The 18,541-nt window shown below is 39.5% G+C and overlaps 1 protein-coding gene across 4 annotated transcripts in view; it reads left to right on the top strand.

The window, feature by feature from the left end:
• Nucleotides 1-18,541, top strand: part of DPP6 (dipeptidyl peptidase like 6) — a 559,441-nt gene that overhangs the window by 433,733 nt on the left and 107,167 nt on the right. For all 4 annotated transcript variants that reach the window (XM_033009667.2, XM_042801789.1, XM_033009666.2 and 1 more), the window contains exon 6: nt 4,643-4,695. In XM_033009667.2, the coding sequence (XP_032865558.1) occupies nt 4,643-4,695 (53 nt within the window). The remainder of the gene's footprint in view (nt 1-4,642; nt 4,696-18,541) is intronic.

Below are 18,541 nucleotides of genomic sequence, written 5' to 3'. Positions count from 1 at the left end.
TCATTTAGAAAGTGGACGCAAAGCACATTTTATTCCTGTGTTTATCAAGTAATAATCATGAGATCGTGACAGCCAGTCCACCTGGGTTTAATTTCATATCTATGAACTGCTTAATATGCTGAGTGGTAAGACCCTAAATTATCTGGTTTGACAGAACGACTTGTTGGAAGATGAGAGGATTGGGCTGATTTGAGGAGTCTTCTTCTGAGGGTTTTTTTCCCATTTATTTGATTGTAAACCTCCTTGACAGAAAGTCTGCATGTGCCTCCTGTTTGTATTGATTCAGTACCTTTTTTTATGAACATAAAAGAAAGCCTTTCAATAAATGACTACTGCCGGTGCTAGCATGGTATCAACCCACAAAGTGTGACAGAAACCAGCACAGAAGATGGAAGTGTAAACTAAACTCTTCCTTTTTTTCTGATGTTAGTAATAAATCCTTAGCAGGTAGTGTAATCTTTCATACCAGCCAAATATGCTGAAAACACATTTCACAATCTCCTTCTAAAAATTCCCTAATTTCCATATAAAACCTTCTCTTAATCCTTTGTGAGTTGCATCGGCAGTGCCAAATTGAAAAGAACAGTGACAATTTTAAACTTTTAACAAGAAATTATTGAAGGCAAACACTCTATGTGTCCAACTTGTGTCTGTGTGACAAACCAGGGGAGATGTAGAGAGGTAACCAGGATCCTGATAGTCTTTTTGCCCTTATGTCAAGTATTTGTGAAGTTGCTTTGAGTCAAAAATGAGAGCTATGGATTCTCTTTTAAAGTATATTAAAAGTCACAGTGAATAAAAGCGCCCAAATCCATTCTATTCTTAAATAACATATATTTTCTATTTAAGTAAGCCCTCCTGGACTAGGACCTGTATCTCTGGAGATGAAGCAAGTGCTTTCAAGGAGACGTTACTCTATCATTCACACCATACTTTGCTCTGTAGTAATGTGGCACAGAAATTGCTTCTTCCATTTTGTTTCTATAGCTTGTAGGAACCACAATTTATTTGTTATTTTGGAATTTGGTGTCAGGGGAGAGTCAGATGCTCTTCTCTCCTGCTATATGTGCTTCAGCATTTGTACTTCTGCTGTCATTTGGTCAGGTCCAGGTTTCTTTTGTTGATTACATAAAATTAGGTAAGTGGCTTCACAACAAAGTGTTGTCCTGTATTTTTTCTGAATTTTAGAGAGATAATTGCCTTTCCAAGAATTAAGTAGAAACAGATAGATCTGTCTCTTAGACCCTTTATGATTTCAATGTAAACATGCACATGTTGCAGAGCATAATGTAGATTGAAAGTAAGCAAGATCTGTTGCTGGGACCTGGAATGAGAATCCCAGTGGGAGAATGTTTCTGGCACAGTGGTTTTAGTATAATGACTTTTACGGCACTCATTGGTCAGAGCTGTCATGGGAGCTTTTGTGACTCGATTTTGGTAATTCCTAGAACCCTTCAGAGCAGTCTCAAACCTGTTTTAACTTACTTTGGCAGGATGACTTGGCACACAGGGTCTACAGAGCAAAATGGTTGCCAAAAACTCTGCTACCTTCTGATATGCCTCTCTACTGAGAGGAGCTGTGGGATTCTGGGATCCAGCCAAAAATCAGGGCTAAGAGCATCAAATCAGTCCAATGGCTTTTACCACACCCCTTGGATAGAGAAGGGTAACACGGAGAGTTAATACAGTTATTTTTGTTGGCTAAGACTCAGAAACAGAGAGGTTACATGAAATGAATACTAACTTTTAAGCACTGTCCAGTCTCTGAGGCTTAGCTTTGGATTTCAAAAGAATTCTCATCTCTTTCCTGTACTTTTCCCTGGTTTGGGGTTTTCCTACTGGTAAGTGAATAGCCTAACTCAGCTTGTCCCCAGCAGAAATTTTAGTTGAGATATTAAATAGACATAGTCACACTCTCAAAAAGCTAAAATAGCTTAATTTGGTTTTCATATCTAAGAGGAAATCAGCCATTTAATTCCTCAGAAGATGTTAAGTGATGTTTCTCTTGGATTCCTGCCTGCTTAGGAGTGTTGCTCACAGTGTGTTTTCTGAACACACGGTTTGAAATAGTTGGGATGAGAAGGACTTTTATGTTGAATATCCTGTTGTCCTTAAGGACTATAGTAATAATAAATGTCTGGTGCTGAAATCTTTGCTCATACAAGTAGTTGTTTACATGAGCAAACCTACTGATTTTAAAGATTTATTTGAGGAAGTATTGCTCCTGTGAGTGAACTCTGCCAGCTGCAAGTCTTTGAAGACTACATGCTACAGGCACAGCCAAAGTGAGACATTTTGAATCTGTACAAAGACCCATGAGGATGACAAATGATATTTGGAAAATAAAGTTCTTAGAGAATCCCGCAACTTTTGTTTTCCCCACTCCTAAGCTCTCTTGTCAAAGAAAATGTCTTACCTCAGTCTCCATTAATGGCTCTAAGACAGCTCTAAACTCTCTAGCATGGCTGTGGGGACTCTGTACCACAAGCAGGGACATCAGCAGATGTCCTGCTCAAAACTTCACTGGATGTTTCTTTTCCCTCCAGCCTGCCACATTTCTCTATTTTCCCCTGAAGGTGTCTGTTCATACTCATTTTTGGGGCTGGCTTCTGCCTCTGCCGCTGATGCCTGGACCACACATCGTGGCGTGTTACCCTAAACACCAGTCCTTGCCTCAGATCACAACATATGTATCTACATCACTTTCTACATCCTACTGCCAGGATATTTGAAGACAAAAGTTGCTCAGTATTTAATGGCAATGTATTATTAGCTTTTTCAGCTCTGTAGGCAAATTTAGTCTTCCAGTGCATTTTCTTTAAGGAATTTTAGCAGTTTTAGAACTTCACCAAAGTTGAAATAAAATGTAAGGCCACATGTATCAGCCAGGTCTCCAATACCAGCGTTATAAGATGAAATAGCTCTTTGGTATGATTGGATGTAGATGAGATAATGGTAATTTATTTGACATTATCTGAAACAGATGGATCTAAAAGGGACACCTGTACTAAAATAAATGCTAGCTTGCAGTGAATTCACTTGTGTTCCTAGAATTTCTCTAATATCAATATACCAGAGATTCACCTTGCTGGAGGAGTCTTCATGTATCTGAATGCCTAAAAGGAGATATGATTTGGGGATGTAACCTGATGATGTCTTTGTAATGAAGGAAGTGAACTGCACAGGAGAGGAAGGGAATCCCATCAATCTGGCATCAGTCTCTGCATTTCATAGGCAGAAATCCAGTGCTCTCCCCTCTATAAGGTAGTGGTATTTTTTTTTCAGGGGGTTCATAGAGTAGTGTAAGCATTTAGGGTGTGGATTCAAATGGTAACAGAGAAGTTTGTTTTAATAGCTGCAGGATGATGTTCCTTGTGTTTATCTGACTCTCTACTGAGTGCCCAAAAGATGTAAGCCTGTTACAAAGGCCACTATACAGGCTTGCCCTTGAGAGTGACATGTCATAAATCATGCTTACTTGTCTGTGATGCTAATGATGTGCTTGGGATTGCCACTGCTGGGGCTGGCAGCACCATCCCGAACATCTCATGGTTTCTTGGCATAAATAAAATAAAAGAATTGTGCAAAAAACAGAGGTACCTAGGAAAAACAATTTTAATCAGACAAACTTGGTTGGTGAAGCAAGTATTCAAGAAGTTCTTCCTTTGTCCTCTGGGACAGGATGCTTTATGAGTGCTACTGGAGACCAAGTGGCTTAAAGATTTAAATAGAAGTCAAATGAACTGATTGTTATGAGACTTCGTTGTTTATTTATTTCGTAATATACAATAACAGGACAGAACTGCAAAAGTGAGTGCCTGTATAAATGTGTATGAAGTCATTCATACTTAGACCTTTCACACTAGTGCTCTGACTCTTGTGTTGCTCAGCATTGCTTACCTTGGGCAACCACAGATCACTATTAGGGATTGCATTGTCACTAGAGGAAAATCACCAACTCTTAAATCACTGACCTTGACCCTGGTATTATTATTTACTACTTAGAAAATAAGTAATAAACTCTCCCTTCTGAGATGACCTGCCATGCAAGCTGACAAACTCCTTCCCAAGGGCCAAAGAATGCAAATTGATATGAAGATGCAGCTTAGAAGGTCAAACAAACATGAGGTCACCTTTACGCCCTGAGTCAATAAGGTTTTATTTGCTGACTGACAGGGGTCTTACAACCCACTCTGAGATCACATATCATCACTCCCCATTTTATTTATGTGGGAATAAAGCAAAAAAAATGTGCATTATATCCCTGTTTTGTCTAGTTATAATGATAGAGAATGTCTCCAGCTGACCAAGGTGTCCTCATTAATGATTGTTCTATATTTAGCCCTTGCAGAGACCGTGTGCCCCCAGTTTAATCAAAGACCTGGTAGTCATGGTAACGACACAGAGCATCTGGATGTATACGATTTGGCAAACACTGTAATAAAGTGCAAGATGAAAAGAACACAACAGCATTAGGTGAATTAATGTATTGCTCTTTTTTACTACAGATTTTGAGGTGTTTATAAGAGCTCCCTAGCCATAAATACTCAATTGTTTTTGCAGAAAATGAGCCCTATTAATACAGGTGACAATTACTAATCTCTTTTTTTGTTTTGTTTTGTTTCTTAATTTCATTTTGCAGGTATATCAGCACTCATATACGGCATATTATGTCCTCAGCAAAATACCTCATGGGTAAGCAATTTTTCAATGTCTTCATTTTAAAACTCAGATGTTAAGAATTCTGCAAAATAATGTATATCGTGACAAATGGTTTCCTGTGACAGTTGAGCTGTGCGTTGCACAGAAGATGACATAGTCTGGAAACAGAAATACTCAGCTTCCCCAGAGAGTCAGACTACATGAATTTCATATTCCAGTCTTCAAGCTTTTGGCTAGAATATAGATGTGTTGGCATCTGGCTAAGAGCTGCAGTTGGCCACTCACCAGAGCACTGCCAGAGGATCTATCCAAGGGTGTTTAGTCCCTTATATTTAGTCAGAATTGAGGCATCGCCCTTCCATTTTGCATCTCTTGGCAGATTCCTTTGATACAAATGCTCTCTCTAGCATCCCATCTGAAGGCAGATAGACTAGTAGTCTGTTCCCAGGATCCTGATGCTGCTTAGATACACGCACTCACAATTATACTGAAGCTACGAGCCTTCGGGTTTATAGTTTATCTTTTCAGAGAGTGTGAGGTAAGTGAAGACAAATAAGAGTGCCACATAGGTTCTACACTGCATTTCTAAGCTTAATGAAAGCATATTGCCTTACCTAAAGCACGTAGCATGAATGGTTATGTATCATTACAAGTAACAAACTTACATCACACAATGCATCTTCCTTTAGGTCCCCTATCCACTGGAGGTCCTGAGGTAGGCTCAGTGTTTATCACAGGCATCAATTATCTTGAGGGGATCCTTCTTTAGCTTTGATTAGTTGCAATTTTCTAAATCCCCCTTACTCAGCTTTGTCTTTGTGGCTCTGCAGGTTACCTGCAGCTCCAACTCCATCACTCTTCAGCTCACCTCACCTGTCTGGTTTCTCTGGTTTCTACCTGTAGTTTCTACCTGTAGTTTCTACCTGTAGTTTCTACCTGTAGTTTCTACCTGCTTTTCCCTTAAAAGATACCTTTTTTTTTTTTTTTTTATATACTTTAAGGACTCGCCCAACTGGTCAGGAATGGGATGCCGTCATACCAGTAACACACATGTAGGCATATGATGATACATGATGTTTCAGAGTGACATTTCCAAATCACTAATGGAAATGCATAAGTTGCGCAGCAAAACTCCTTAAATCATTATCAGTAAAAACAAAGCTAAAAGCCAGGAAGCTGATGCTGGGTTGTGTGTTTAAGATATGATATTGGTGATAACTGTGTGGAAATGGTAGAAAGGGACAATATAGTTGTGCTCTGCCATTTCTGTAGAACATCGCACATCATTCTTGTTTGAGCACATGATTCTCCCTCACCCATACCACCCTATTAAATGGATTACTGTGTCTCTGACTTAGGAAGACAGTGGAGCAGGTCCTAAAGTCCAGTGCATTTCTGCATCCATGGGCCAGGTGCCTGTCCCTGAGCAAAGGCAGGATCCTGGCCATGCCTGTGTGCTCAGTATTTCCTTCTGCTTTTTTAGGCAACTCCCACTATGGCTCTGCACAGTGGATCAGCAGCCTTCCCACTGGGAGGTCCTTAGGGCACCTCACTGTTTAACACAGGAATGATGTGTTAAGGGCAAAAGTCCTAGAAGTCAGACATTGCAAGACGTACATTTTTGAGACCCATGATCTCTTTCCAATCCAATTTCTTTGGCACTTTAACCAGTGGTTTTAACAATAGAGAAGTGCAGATTTAATGGCAAGATAAAAGCACATCTCTCGGTGTTTTTTCCCTATAAAAATACTAGTTATATTCAGGTTTTCCTCAAGGATTTGTCTCAGCACACTTGTCCACACACACACAAAAAACAAAACAAAACAGCAGGTTAAAAAACAAAACAAAACAAAACAGCAGGTTAAAAAACAAAACAGCAGGTTAAAAAACAAAACAAAACAAAAAGCTGAAGTAACTTTCTTTGGCTTCTACCCAGCAACAGAGAAACAATACTTTGTACAAGAAAATCTGTACTAGAATCATACATGATTTAAAATCTGTGAGCCCTGGAGCTTGTGAAGCCTGCTTCCCTACAGCTTGTATCTTGCGATTGACTCACCAAAAAAATTATGACCTTGAGTTTAAGTCGTTTCCACGTACAGTTGGAACATGGGAATCAGCAGATTTCTCACCACCATCCATGTCAAAGCTCTGGTGTCCCAGTGTGACATGCTCCAGACTTTTTCAGTCTCCTTCCCTGCCTCAATCTGGTCTTCAGTTTTTCATTGTTTTTTTTTCTTTACTTTTTTTATGTTGTCAGGGTTTTTTGTTTGTTTGTCTGTGGGTTTTGTTTTGTTTTGTTGGTTGGTTGGTTGGTTGTTTTTTTTCCCCCAGGACCTTACTGGATTTACTTAGCTTTTGAAAACTGCATCTTTCTGGCAATATATCTGAAATCAGCTTGTGGGCTGAAATGGTGTTGAGCAACAGGATGAACACACAGCTTGAGCATGTAAGCTTTTTCTCTGCAGTAAACTCAGCTAACAGCAAAATCATTTGACTGACAGCATAGTTCTATTCCAGACAAAACAGAGGTGGAAAAAGTAGAAGTATCATGTGTTAGAAATGCTGAAAATTAGCAATACAGTGGTCCAGTCAGTTTGCTACTACTACATGATCTTTCTTTGTCTCTGACAACCAGTTTCTTGTTCCCTCCAGCTTTAACTGTATTGCACACTCAGCTGTGTTTCACCTTGCTCTCCGTGTTTGGTTGAGCAGTGGTGCAGGCAGTTGGAGGGTTGGATGCGTCAGAGGAGAAATACCCAGTATAAGGGGAAAAGTTGGAAAGTGAGAGGGTGCCAGAAGGCACAGAGTTGTTTCAGACATTAGTGTCCCAACAACATGATACAGTGGTGGATCAGGCAACCCCGTAGCAGGAGGAGGGCTGGTAGGATTGCTGCATTTTGTGTTGCTGCAGGTATGGTTTACAAAGTGGTTTAGGCTGTAGGTACATCTGTAGGCATTATAAACCATATTGCACGGTAACAACTGCGCTGATCTTTCAGGAGATCATAGTGCATGTGAGTGTTGGAAAGGGTGGCACATTACCGTTTCGCTGGAACATGGGTATTTATTGTTCCTTTGGAGTTCTGTGTATATTTTAAGGTGGTGCATGAAGAGAGAGAACAAGTATAGCAGGTGAACGTGATGTAACAGATGATGAAATACATCAACTGAAAGTAGAGCCTCTGTTGGATGAAGGGGTAAAAATCTGTTCATCACATATTTCATATTTAACACAGGAATATTGCTCTGATAGATGTGTGTGGATGAGGGTTGTTGAGGGCAGGACTGAGCACACTGACACAGCACAAGATACGGTTCAGTTTGACGTTCCAGGTCCTATTGTGACAACAAAGTTTGCAACCCACAGGCAGCATCCTTGCCCTCCACCTGACGATAACATGAGTGAGAAAAGCCTTTGGTACCAAACAAGAACCGCTTTGCCATTTCTACAGCTGTTCATGCATTAGTCCTCTTCTGCAACTAGGCACCAGCTTTACCCCCTGTCGGTGTGCGCCAGGGGCACCTCAGCATACCTCCAAATCAGCAGCTGAGGCAGTGACTGCCAGAAAACGAACTCATTTCCCCTCTGCAATATCCCTCCTGCTCATTAGACACTCACTCCTGGAAACAGGCTGTAACAGTGTGACATTCCCTGTGCTCTCTCTACCTTGTTCCTCATCCTTGTCTATGATCTGCCTCATCAGAAAGGCCAGACAGTTTAGGCTTTGTATTCACTCATGCCCTTGCTACACCCCTGCTGAGGCTAACTAATAAGGAAGCCAATTGATCTAATCTGTGGTATCACTTTTTAAATAATGTGACGTTAATCTGCCAGTATAAATTGCTTTTAAAAGGGAAATTTCTAATAATTTTTGCTGTGTTCTGCAGACTCTCCAGATTCAGGCTGTGTCTGAAGTCAAAAGGGGCTTGTACTAGCATTTTACAGATTCCATTCCAAGCTTCCCATAAGTTTGACAAGTCAATTTGAGCACGTCCTTAGAACATATGTTCATAAATGGTATTTTATACAGGATGTAGGACTACAACATTTTTCCATCAGAGCTGCTGTAGAATTAAACTCCCCGCTTAAGGAGTAGCAGCACAATTTGGTTTTCTATAGGACAACTAGTATATGCCAATGACATAGACTCAAAGGATCTTATTTAAAAGTGAAAATATGCCTGAAGTAGTAGAAAGAGTATATATCCCTGCAGGGATACTGCACAGATTTAATTTCATCTTCTTTTGTTATTTCAGCCTCCTCACAGCCTCTTGGTAAACTTGGGGTAGAAACCTGCACTGTTTTTGCCACATTTGCCTTCTGTTTTCAATGACCCGTGTTTTTTAGTTTTCACAGGGGGAGCCTACTAAGAACGGCACATCTTATTTTCCTGGGCCGAGTTGTGTAGGGAAGTTATGCTCAGTTCAGCTTTCCTGCACGTCACCCATTTTTCTCCTACTGTTCACTCAAAAATGAGATGCTGGTGCCGTGTGCCATCTAGTGGAACAAGCCGCTGAGCTGGCTGCTCATGGTCCCTGGTACGAACATCTTCTGTACCGTCCCATCTGCTTTCCTCTAAACAGTGCTGCTCTTCAGAGGTACCTGCCAATAACTGCTTACAGCTGTCTGCATTATAAATATTTTTACAGATCTCCTCTCGTAACCCCACAGTTGCACTTGCTGCATTGCAATTGCCAGCTAGTTGTAATTTAATAGGTACTGCGATAGTATCTACAGGTCTAGATGTGGAACAGGGAGCTCTTGTGCTGGGAAAAAGGGGAACACAAATACCATATACAGTTATTTCACAATGTTATTTTTCCTAACTTTGTCAAATAAAAATTTAGCAGTACAATTTAAGCAACAACCTACTTATGAAATCCAGCCACTGAAAATGGCTTTATTCCTTTGTGGGTTTTAATAATGTTGCTCCTGCTGAGTCCAATATGGATGGTCTGTCATGTACATCCTTCACTGAAATAAGGGAAAAAGCTTGGTTTGTTCAGAGTTTTCATGGTTAGGCCATGACTGACCAGAGTGTTCCCCTAACTTTGTTGCAGGATTTTCCTCACCAGTGTTAAGGTCATTTCACACCAGCATGTGCTGCTGGACCATTGGTTTGATCTGGCACTGCAGGTCCTGAGCAAGAGCTGATTTTGAATTGATATCCAAGGGGATGCCTCTACCTTTAACTGTGGTCAGCAGAAACATTAGTGGTTTTTTTGCATTCCCCAAAATAAAGCCCAGCATAAAACATACATTCCCTTAGACCTCCTAGTGCTCATCCAGTTCTGCATGAACCATTTCCCTCTCAGCAGAGCTAAGTGTCAGGGATCAGTACTGACCCCATCATATGATCTCTGAGCATGGTGTTAGCACAACCAGCTGGGGCACGTCGACGGGAGCTTCCAAATATGCTTATAGGGATCAGTGAGAAAATCAGCAGTTATTCCTACTCCTCATTGATTTTGTGTATGGGAAGGAGGGAGTTGTACACAGTTACTCCTAAGCAGAATCCATATTTCTTCCAAAATTTATATGGCGTAGTCAGAGGAACATGGTGAGTAGATCACAGGAGCAATTGTGGAGCTGAGTTCAGTTCTTCCTGCCTACACATAACAGGAGGAGGAACTGAGCCCGTGCTTCACTGTGAGTAAATTTTCAAAGTGATGTCTGTAAATCTCTCTGCATAGCTCTCGCTAATGTTCCTGTCGCCTCCTTTTATACAAGCTACTGGCAGGAAAGAAGTTAAAGTTAATTAAAGAAAACTTAATCAGATTTGTACATACCCTGTTGTAGAATATTTTGCAAGACAACAAGGTTTTCCTTGCACATGTTCCCATTTCCATGTTCACAGTAAAAGGAAAATGTGTTTCATTATTTAAAATCATGGTTAAAAAAACTTCAGGGAACTGGTTCTGCTGCAGATATCTGTCTGTTTGACCAAGACTGTTTTATTTTGTTCCGGCCTGTTATGTCCCTTCTCTGTAACATCAAAGAAACTTATTGTGCCTCAGTTTCCCTGACTGCAAAGCAAGGAAAGAAATAGTACTTCCCTGACAGAGGTGATATGTTATAATTACTGTAGGGAATGCTGTACAATTGCACTTTTTAATATTTATAAACTCATACTAGAGCCCACATTTTATTTTAAAGGGAAAAAGTACTACTGTAATTAATAGTCTGTTTTCAGCTAATTAGACTTTACTTATAGGAGCTGAATATTTTCCCCCAACAATGATATATAGAGGTTGAAATAAACCTTATAAAATGTTATATAAAACCAAATAACAATGTGAATTTATTAAATAGGTAGAAAAAAGTATTCTGTAGTTCGCAAAGAATCTGCTATTGCTACATCTTCTCTCTCTTCCCTTTTTACCAGTTACGATTCCATAGGTTTTAACATCTTTTTGAGATAGTTTTTACAGTTAATTAAGGCACCTCTGCTGCATAGTGTGGTGGCTTTTATGTCAGGCTATAAATAACAACATCCTCATGATGAGATATGCTTTTTCAGTTGTATTTTGACGACAGAAGGCTGGCCCTTGCAATACTTAAACTTGATGGCTTTATTGTGGAGCCTGACCTTAGATCCTCCGAAGTGGATAGGAATCTTTCAGTTGAGTTTACTGGCATTTGGCTCAAGCCCTGTTGGAGCTGTTGGGCTTCTTGCATTTTATAATCATCTGAATTAAACACTGTAAATCACTGGGACAGTGGTTAAATCACATACTGGCTTATTGCTTGTGAACATATTTTGTACTTCTTTAAAAAGAAAGAGCCAGCATTTTATCAAACAAAGCCGTTATTTGAGCATCACTCACTTCCAAGCAGTGGCATGTTAAAAGCAGCTCAGCGTTGGAAGACAGTTCAAGCAGGACTCTGCTGTGCTGGTGGGAAGAAATCCACTTCAGCAGCTCAACACCGTATCATTTACCAAGGGGATTTGCCGTTTGTTCGCCCATGTTGGTCACTGCATATCATTTTTTATGTGAAATGTTCCTTTTCTGTGTAGGCAAAGCAATTCTTATCACATGCTTCTCTCTTCCAGAATCAGTTGTGATGTGGGTGGACACCTTAGAAACCATGTACAGCAATAATAATAATGAATAGTCCCCTGATGGGAGGTTTTGATACTAAGAATTAGAGTAATGACTGCTGAGACTGAAAAAAAAGATCTTGAGTAATTAATGGTTAGATGCAGATGTTAGCAGTTCAGCAGAGAAAAGCCCAGCAACCACCTCCTTATGTTACAGAAAAGGTCAATATCTTATGGCTCATTAGGAAAAAAAAAAAGGAAAGAAGAAAGGTTTGAAGCAAACTCTCCCTTAGTGTTTGTCTGAGGCAGCACCCCCTGAAATGGAGGCAGGGCTCCCATTACATTCTATTCTTGAATAAAATGTTCTTTGCTGGTGAGGGACTTCTCTGGATTTGGAAAAGTTTGCATGTGTCAGTGAGAATGAACCTCCTCTGGTCCCCAGGCTGTGGTCAGCCCCCAAACCGTAGGCACTGCTTCAGGGCACACGTACATCCCAGTGCTGACCACCACCAAAACTTGGCATGTTGGAATGGGTTTTCCTCCTTAACTGTACTCAACAAGGTTGAGTTAGTGCATAGAGTTTTGACAGAAAAGGGAAATAAAGGTGGATGAAAGAGAATGTATAAAATGATGGTGCATAGTGCTGAATAGGCAACTAACCACAGCCCATACAATTGCTGTTTCCATGCATCACCTTCCCAGAAATTGAATTGTTCTGTAAGTAGATTTTCATAGTGGGGATTGGGATGTTTTGCTTTGTATTTTTGTCCTAATGTTCAAGGATCTGGTGGGAGTTTCACTAAAATAGGAACAAGAAACATGCATTTCCCCAGGAGGCTGTTTCTGCTCCACTGCTGTCAGGCCATAGAGACACCCTGCACCTTCGACCTTGATTATTTGTTGCTGTGGCTGGGTGATAAACTCTTTCAGCCTACTGAAACTTTCAGTGCATTGTTGTTTGATTACCCAGGACAAAATGTGCACTGCATTGTGCAAAACACAGACTCATTCTTTTGTGGGCACCTGAAAAAAATCCCATTTTTGAAGACCCAAACCTGAAAGATTATGGGCATTTACTCGCTGTTGTGGGGTTTAATGGGGCCTGGGCTCAGGCTATAGAGTGAGGGCTATGTATGGACCTGTGCCCAGTCCTCAAAGACTATGTAGTGATCTGTGCCCCACCTCTGAGCAATATATAGTGATCTGTGTCATTCATCCTTGCTACCTGATTCTGTGACCACTTCACAGGCAGGGACCAACCAAATTTAATAGGATGAAAATCTCTTGTTATCCCAAAATACGTCATCCTGCCCCCTGGGGAGCTCAGAACATATGGGGAAGAAGGGAATGGGGAAATTGAGGAAATGTGAGAAAAGGCTTTTGGGTAGAGAAAGGATGCTACAGCCAGGGATTTTCTTGATACAGTAACCACTGAGAAAGTCTATTTATAGCAAAGGTGATATAAACCCAGACCAATAGCCCTGATGTCTCTTCACCCCTTATCCTAACCCTCCATTTATTGAATGCACCACTACAAATTTAAGGAGATAATACAGGAATAGAAAACTGCTTTCCCATGTCACACATGAGAAGGAGATACAGGAAAGAAAGGATCGTCCATATGCAGAGCTGTGAAGACAAAAGTTACACCCCATTTCAAACATAAGCATTTCCTCTTGACTGCGTACTTGAGGTTTATACATCTATGTTATGAAGCAGAACCGTAGGGCTGGAGTGATATTTTAGTCTTTTAAGTAAGGAGAATATTTTACAATCCACTTTTAAACTGTATCTTAAATGAGGCTAATTGTGGTATTGCTTAAAAGTGATCATATCACTGTTGATAAGAAATTGAAATAATGGCTGTACTAAGTGTATGCTTTATTTATTTTAACTGATGAGGACATGATCTGTGTGGAGAGAGGCTGTTTAGAAGAGTATTGTGTTTCAACATTCCTGAGAACCTATGCAGAAAATTCCAAGATCTCCTTATCCTGAGAATGACATGAGAATAAACAAGATATTCTGAGAGACTCTTAGTTTTCAAAAAGATACAGAGAATACTGTAATTCTGGTTTTGCCTGAGACTCAGTAACACGAACTGTTAGATTAGTTTAGAGCACAAGCCCAAAAATCAATCTCTTGCCCCAATTAAAAGTGTGACCTAGCATCCAGTGAAATCATATTGTAACAAGGCACTTCTTCTGGCTCTGGTAGTAGGAGATCACAGCTGTATCTCATCTTATGTACTAATAATCCCATATTGCTCTCTGCAGGTATCACATCATGGTGCTATATTTTTATTAGGGTTTGGAAGTCAGACAAGGTCAGCTGGATGGAAAATGCTAAAGTTTCATCAAAAACATACTTTACTGGAGAATGGCAGAGTTGCTCTGAAGAACCATGTGCATTCATCCCAGGCTCATTATTGTTGAGATCTTCCCAGTTCATTCTTAAATATCTCAGTGCTTACTGGGCTGTTTTACTTCAACCTGTAGTTTTTTGTCTATATTTTGGATAGCTGATCTTTGTCTAGCTGTAATTCTGACTAGCATTCTTGACAGCATTCTAATATTTAGATTTTTGGTTTTCCATGCCTCTTATAGGTAAATAGACTTGACATCCTGATAAATCCAGTGCCTTGAGTATCAATGAGATCAGAGCTGGCTGATAAACCTCTATAGAGTAAGGGAAAATTACTTTTAAATGGTTGTTTATCACCTGAATACTGTCACCTCTCATTGTCTCTTTAGGGGACAAAATATGACTCCAGGAATAAAAATTCTTTAAAAAAATATAGTAAATATTCACTCTGTCATCTATGATTTAGAGGGGTCACATGAGAAACATGATAATGTTATCATTTTAAAAGTAATGCTACCAGTATCTAAGGTCCATTTCTACTCTTTGCTTACTCAGAGAAACCCAGAGATTTTGATTAACAGCTTGAAGTCCTCCAGTTTACTGTTCATTACTATGACTCCTAGCCATGGACCAGTCTTCAACACATTTTTAAATCAGTTTTTGTAGACCTTCGCTAGAAAAGCAAGCCCATGCCATCATTTTACATAATTCCCATCTGGAAGCTGGTGGCTCCTTTTCTGACAAGTGCTTGATTTTAAAGTGGTATTAGTATTTCACAAGATTTTGCAGGCCAAGTACCAAATATTACATGGATGGATGTTCTACAGACACATGCAGACTTTAATCAAAAAGACCTCTGAGCTCATATTGTTGGCTTGAATCTGACTGCATTGTCAAATTATGGACAAATGTTTTATATTCCCTTGCTTTTTGTCTTTATTGCTCTAAATCCATAGAATTTACACATCTTGGACAAAATGGTTGGTGAGCTCAGTTGTTTTTAAGAACAGCTGAATGATGTGATGTGTATCTGTAGTTGAAACTAATAAGTTTAAATTGCTTTCATTATCTTCTACTTTTGTTCACTGAAAAGTGCTGTAAGGAAAACATGCGTATGTGTGCGTATGTGCATTAAATATTTAATAGTGGATGAGCCTAGATGAATGGAAGAGCCTTCCCCATCTATTTAAGCACTTTTATTAGAATTCCAGGAGGATTTTTTTAGTTTCATCTTCTGACAGTCTGATTTCTTGATTATCTGTTCTGGAAAGTCTTTGATTCCCATTTGTATTATATTTTATTCTATCTCACTGCAAGTCTCTGCAGGGTTGTGTATCTCCTGGGAAGCAATTTTCTTAATGGCACATGTCTCCCCTTCTCCTTGGTGAATACTGAAGTAAACAAGTCATTTAATTGTTTAAGAATGCATTTTTTCTTCTCAAGAAATGGCATTCCTGCATTATGGAAATCTTTCCCTCTTCTCTGAGTCCTTATCTGTGGTTCTTTGTACATTTATGAACATATATTTTGCATGCTTTTATTTCTTTTATCAAATTTTTTCCGGTGCACTTTTTTTCATCATGCATCAAAACCTCTTAAATATTATAAAGCTTCCAGTTCTTTATAACCCTTCCAGATTTCTTCTCTACATGGTGGTTTATGTCTTTTTTTTCTTTTGTTCTTTCTAAGGAAGAAGAAATCTGTGTAAGCCGCTGTCTATTTTTATGCTATTAGAAGTAGATGTGAAGACACCAAGTTCTGCTGCTGAGGCAGATAGTTTAGATAGATAGATAGATAGATAGATAGATAGATAGATAGATAGATAGATAGATAGATAGATAGATAGATAGATAGATAGATAGATAGATAGATAGATAGATAGATAGATAGATAGATGGATAGATGGATAGATAGATAGATAGTTTTTTATAGTTAACCACACACAAAAAAAAAAAGGCTTAAAGAACTGTGAGCTGATGTGCTTAGGGCTGTTGTCTTTCAAAATATTCAGTGCTAGCTTGATGCAAATAACAAGAGGGGATATTTCTGCCTTCCCTACACTTTTTTTAACTGCATATCTTCAACCTCTTTACATATGCTACAGAAATCTTAATATACTTTCTATGTTTTCCAAAATTAGGGCATAGTTAAGCAAGGGGGTTCAATGTTTTTCTTAAGAACTCACTCTAGATCATATATATAGTTTTGGTTATTTGTTTAGAGGATGGACATGTCAGAGCAGCCTTTGGTGCAAATTATTGCATTTTTGATCACATTGGCAGCATGTGCAAAGAATTTTTGTACAAAACCTATTGTTCTGTATTTAAAATTAAAATTAAAAGTCATTAAAACAGACCTTAGAAGAACAGACTATACCATAACCCAGAATTTAACTGCTATTTTTCAGTTTCAGGTGTTTCCAGTCTAGCATTGTAACATATTTTTTTTTTTTTTGAAGGAAAAGGAGCATCTCCCTCAATTGCAGTGGAATACTTCTGTTGGTTTTTAAGTTGCTTTTGAATAACTTAATATAGAACAGTTTGTCACGTTTGTGCTCAGGGGGAGACTCAGTGCCATAAGGGAAATTGGTCTTCCCTAGAATAGGAGAAAATGTCAGAAGAGGGAACACATAGATGTAAAAATTTCAGCAAAACCAATACAATCTCTTTAAAGCTAGTTCCTCATTAATCATGGTATTTTTTAAGGTCAAAACCAGGCAACATTATATCATTGATTAGTTTATTTTATTCTACATATATGTTCTGAGCTAAATTACAACTAAAAATTATTTGACAGACAGCATGCTAAATGCACTCAGGAATTTTCCTTATTTGGAAATTTCAAGGGGAGACTTTTTGGCACAAGGCTTCATCTAAATGAACAAATTTCACAATTTACTACTTCAGTAATGTTTTTTGAACATTGTGCTGAAATCATGCCTGTGTCTGGAGAAGTTTAACAGCCTCTGGTCTAGACAATGTCATCTTAATGTAGAAGAGTTTATACAGCATCTACTCCATCTTCTGTCTGGCCTAAAGCAACATTATTATTCCTTTTTTTTCCCAGGCTTTAAAATCAATCATTTTAAGAGATGAAAGAAATAACGGCAACCCTTTAATAAGGCCTTGCCATTTCTTTGGCTGGAAATGAAAATTAAGGTTCTTTTCCATAAGGAAAAAGTGAAAAAGGTATGAGGATGTGGTCAATCTCGTTCTTCATGCAAACCAATACCAGGAAATACAGACTGACTTCAGAATAGCCCATTTCCAAGCCAGCATCCTGCACAAATGAGCTCACAAGGGAAGGCTCAAATCCAAACAATCCCTAATTATGAGGGTCTGTGAGAAGGATCACTGGCTCTTTGGAGAGGCTGAGATGACCCATAATATTGACTGAATCAAGAAAAAATACAGAGGAATTTTAAGGAGACTGGTTTTGGAGGAGATGCAAGGGTATAGCTATGGAGGACTAGAGTTTATCAGCAAGAACATACCTCCCAGAAGGAGTTGACTGGCATGAGGTCCCATTTACGCAGCACTTGGAAAATGGATGTGTGCTCCTAAGATATAGGTGTGCATTTGGTCTGACTCCCTTAAGGAGAGCTACCAAGGAGAGCTAAAGGTCCAGAATAGTATGGGATAATCGGAAATGTGTTTGATAGCTGGATTTTTCAGTTTGAGGATCACCAGGAGCTTTCCTGGAGAGAACAGTAGAGAGTTTTGGTCATCCTGACTGGAGCGGCTATGTAGACAACTCTTCCTCCTCTCTATAGGTGATATAACAGGTTTGTAAAGGGGTTGCTTGGGGCTGCCAGAGAGGGAGTCCACACGTATTCCATCACAGAGCATGCACCTAACATAGCCCGAGTAAATGTGTGGGAATCTGGTCTTTCATGGTAAGGTTCACAAGTAGGTGAACTCCGTTTTCATGCCACCTTCAGGCTCACTGACAGCCCAGTCTCCACTCTTGATACAGCCCATCTCCAGATCATTTCTGCAGTTTCTCTGAAGCCTGCTAGATCATACTTGGCAAGGAGGAATGTTTTCTCAATCCCCTTGCACATGAATGCTGAAGTTTCCTGCAGGTGAGGGAGTGAATGGTGCTATTCTAGGGAAGAGGATTTTCTTCAGAAGATATGAGGAACAAGCCAAAATCTACCAGGAGGAAAATGTCTGTCTCTCATGAGTGTTTATGTGGTGAAACTAGGATCTTAGACCACTTTCATGGTAGAGAAGAAGAACTCACGGCATGAGGACGGATGCCTGGCTACCACCTACTTTCAGTGGTCTACATCACAACCTGGACTTGCATGCTGTTACATGCTGAATATAGAGGCAGTTTATGGTAATTAGGTTTGTAAATCAGGCACCTCCAGACAATATGCAATTCCATCAGTCAGCCTTTCTATCTGCATGTTTATCAAAAGGTTTCAAGGCAAACAAACAAGATTTTTCTACAAAAGAATTTTC

This window comes from Tyto alba, unplaced genomic scaffold (genome assembly GCF_018691265.1).
Source record: "Tyto alba isolate M040663 unplaced genomic scaffold, T.alba_DEE_v4.0 Super-Scaffold_38, whole genome shotgun sequence".
NCBI classification, from domain to species: Eukaryota; Metazoa; Chordata; class Aves; order Strigiformes; family Tytonidae; genus Tyto; species Tyto alba.
The sequence above is the reverse complement of the archived record's forward strand: the minus strand, read 5'-3'. Positions and strand labels throughout refer to the sequence as shown.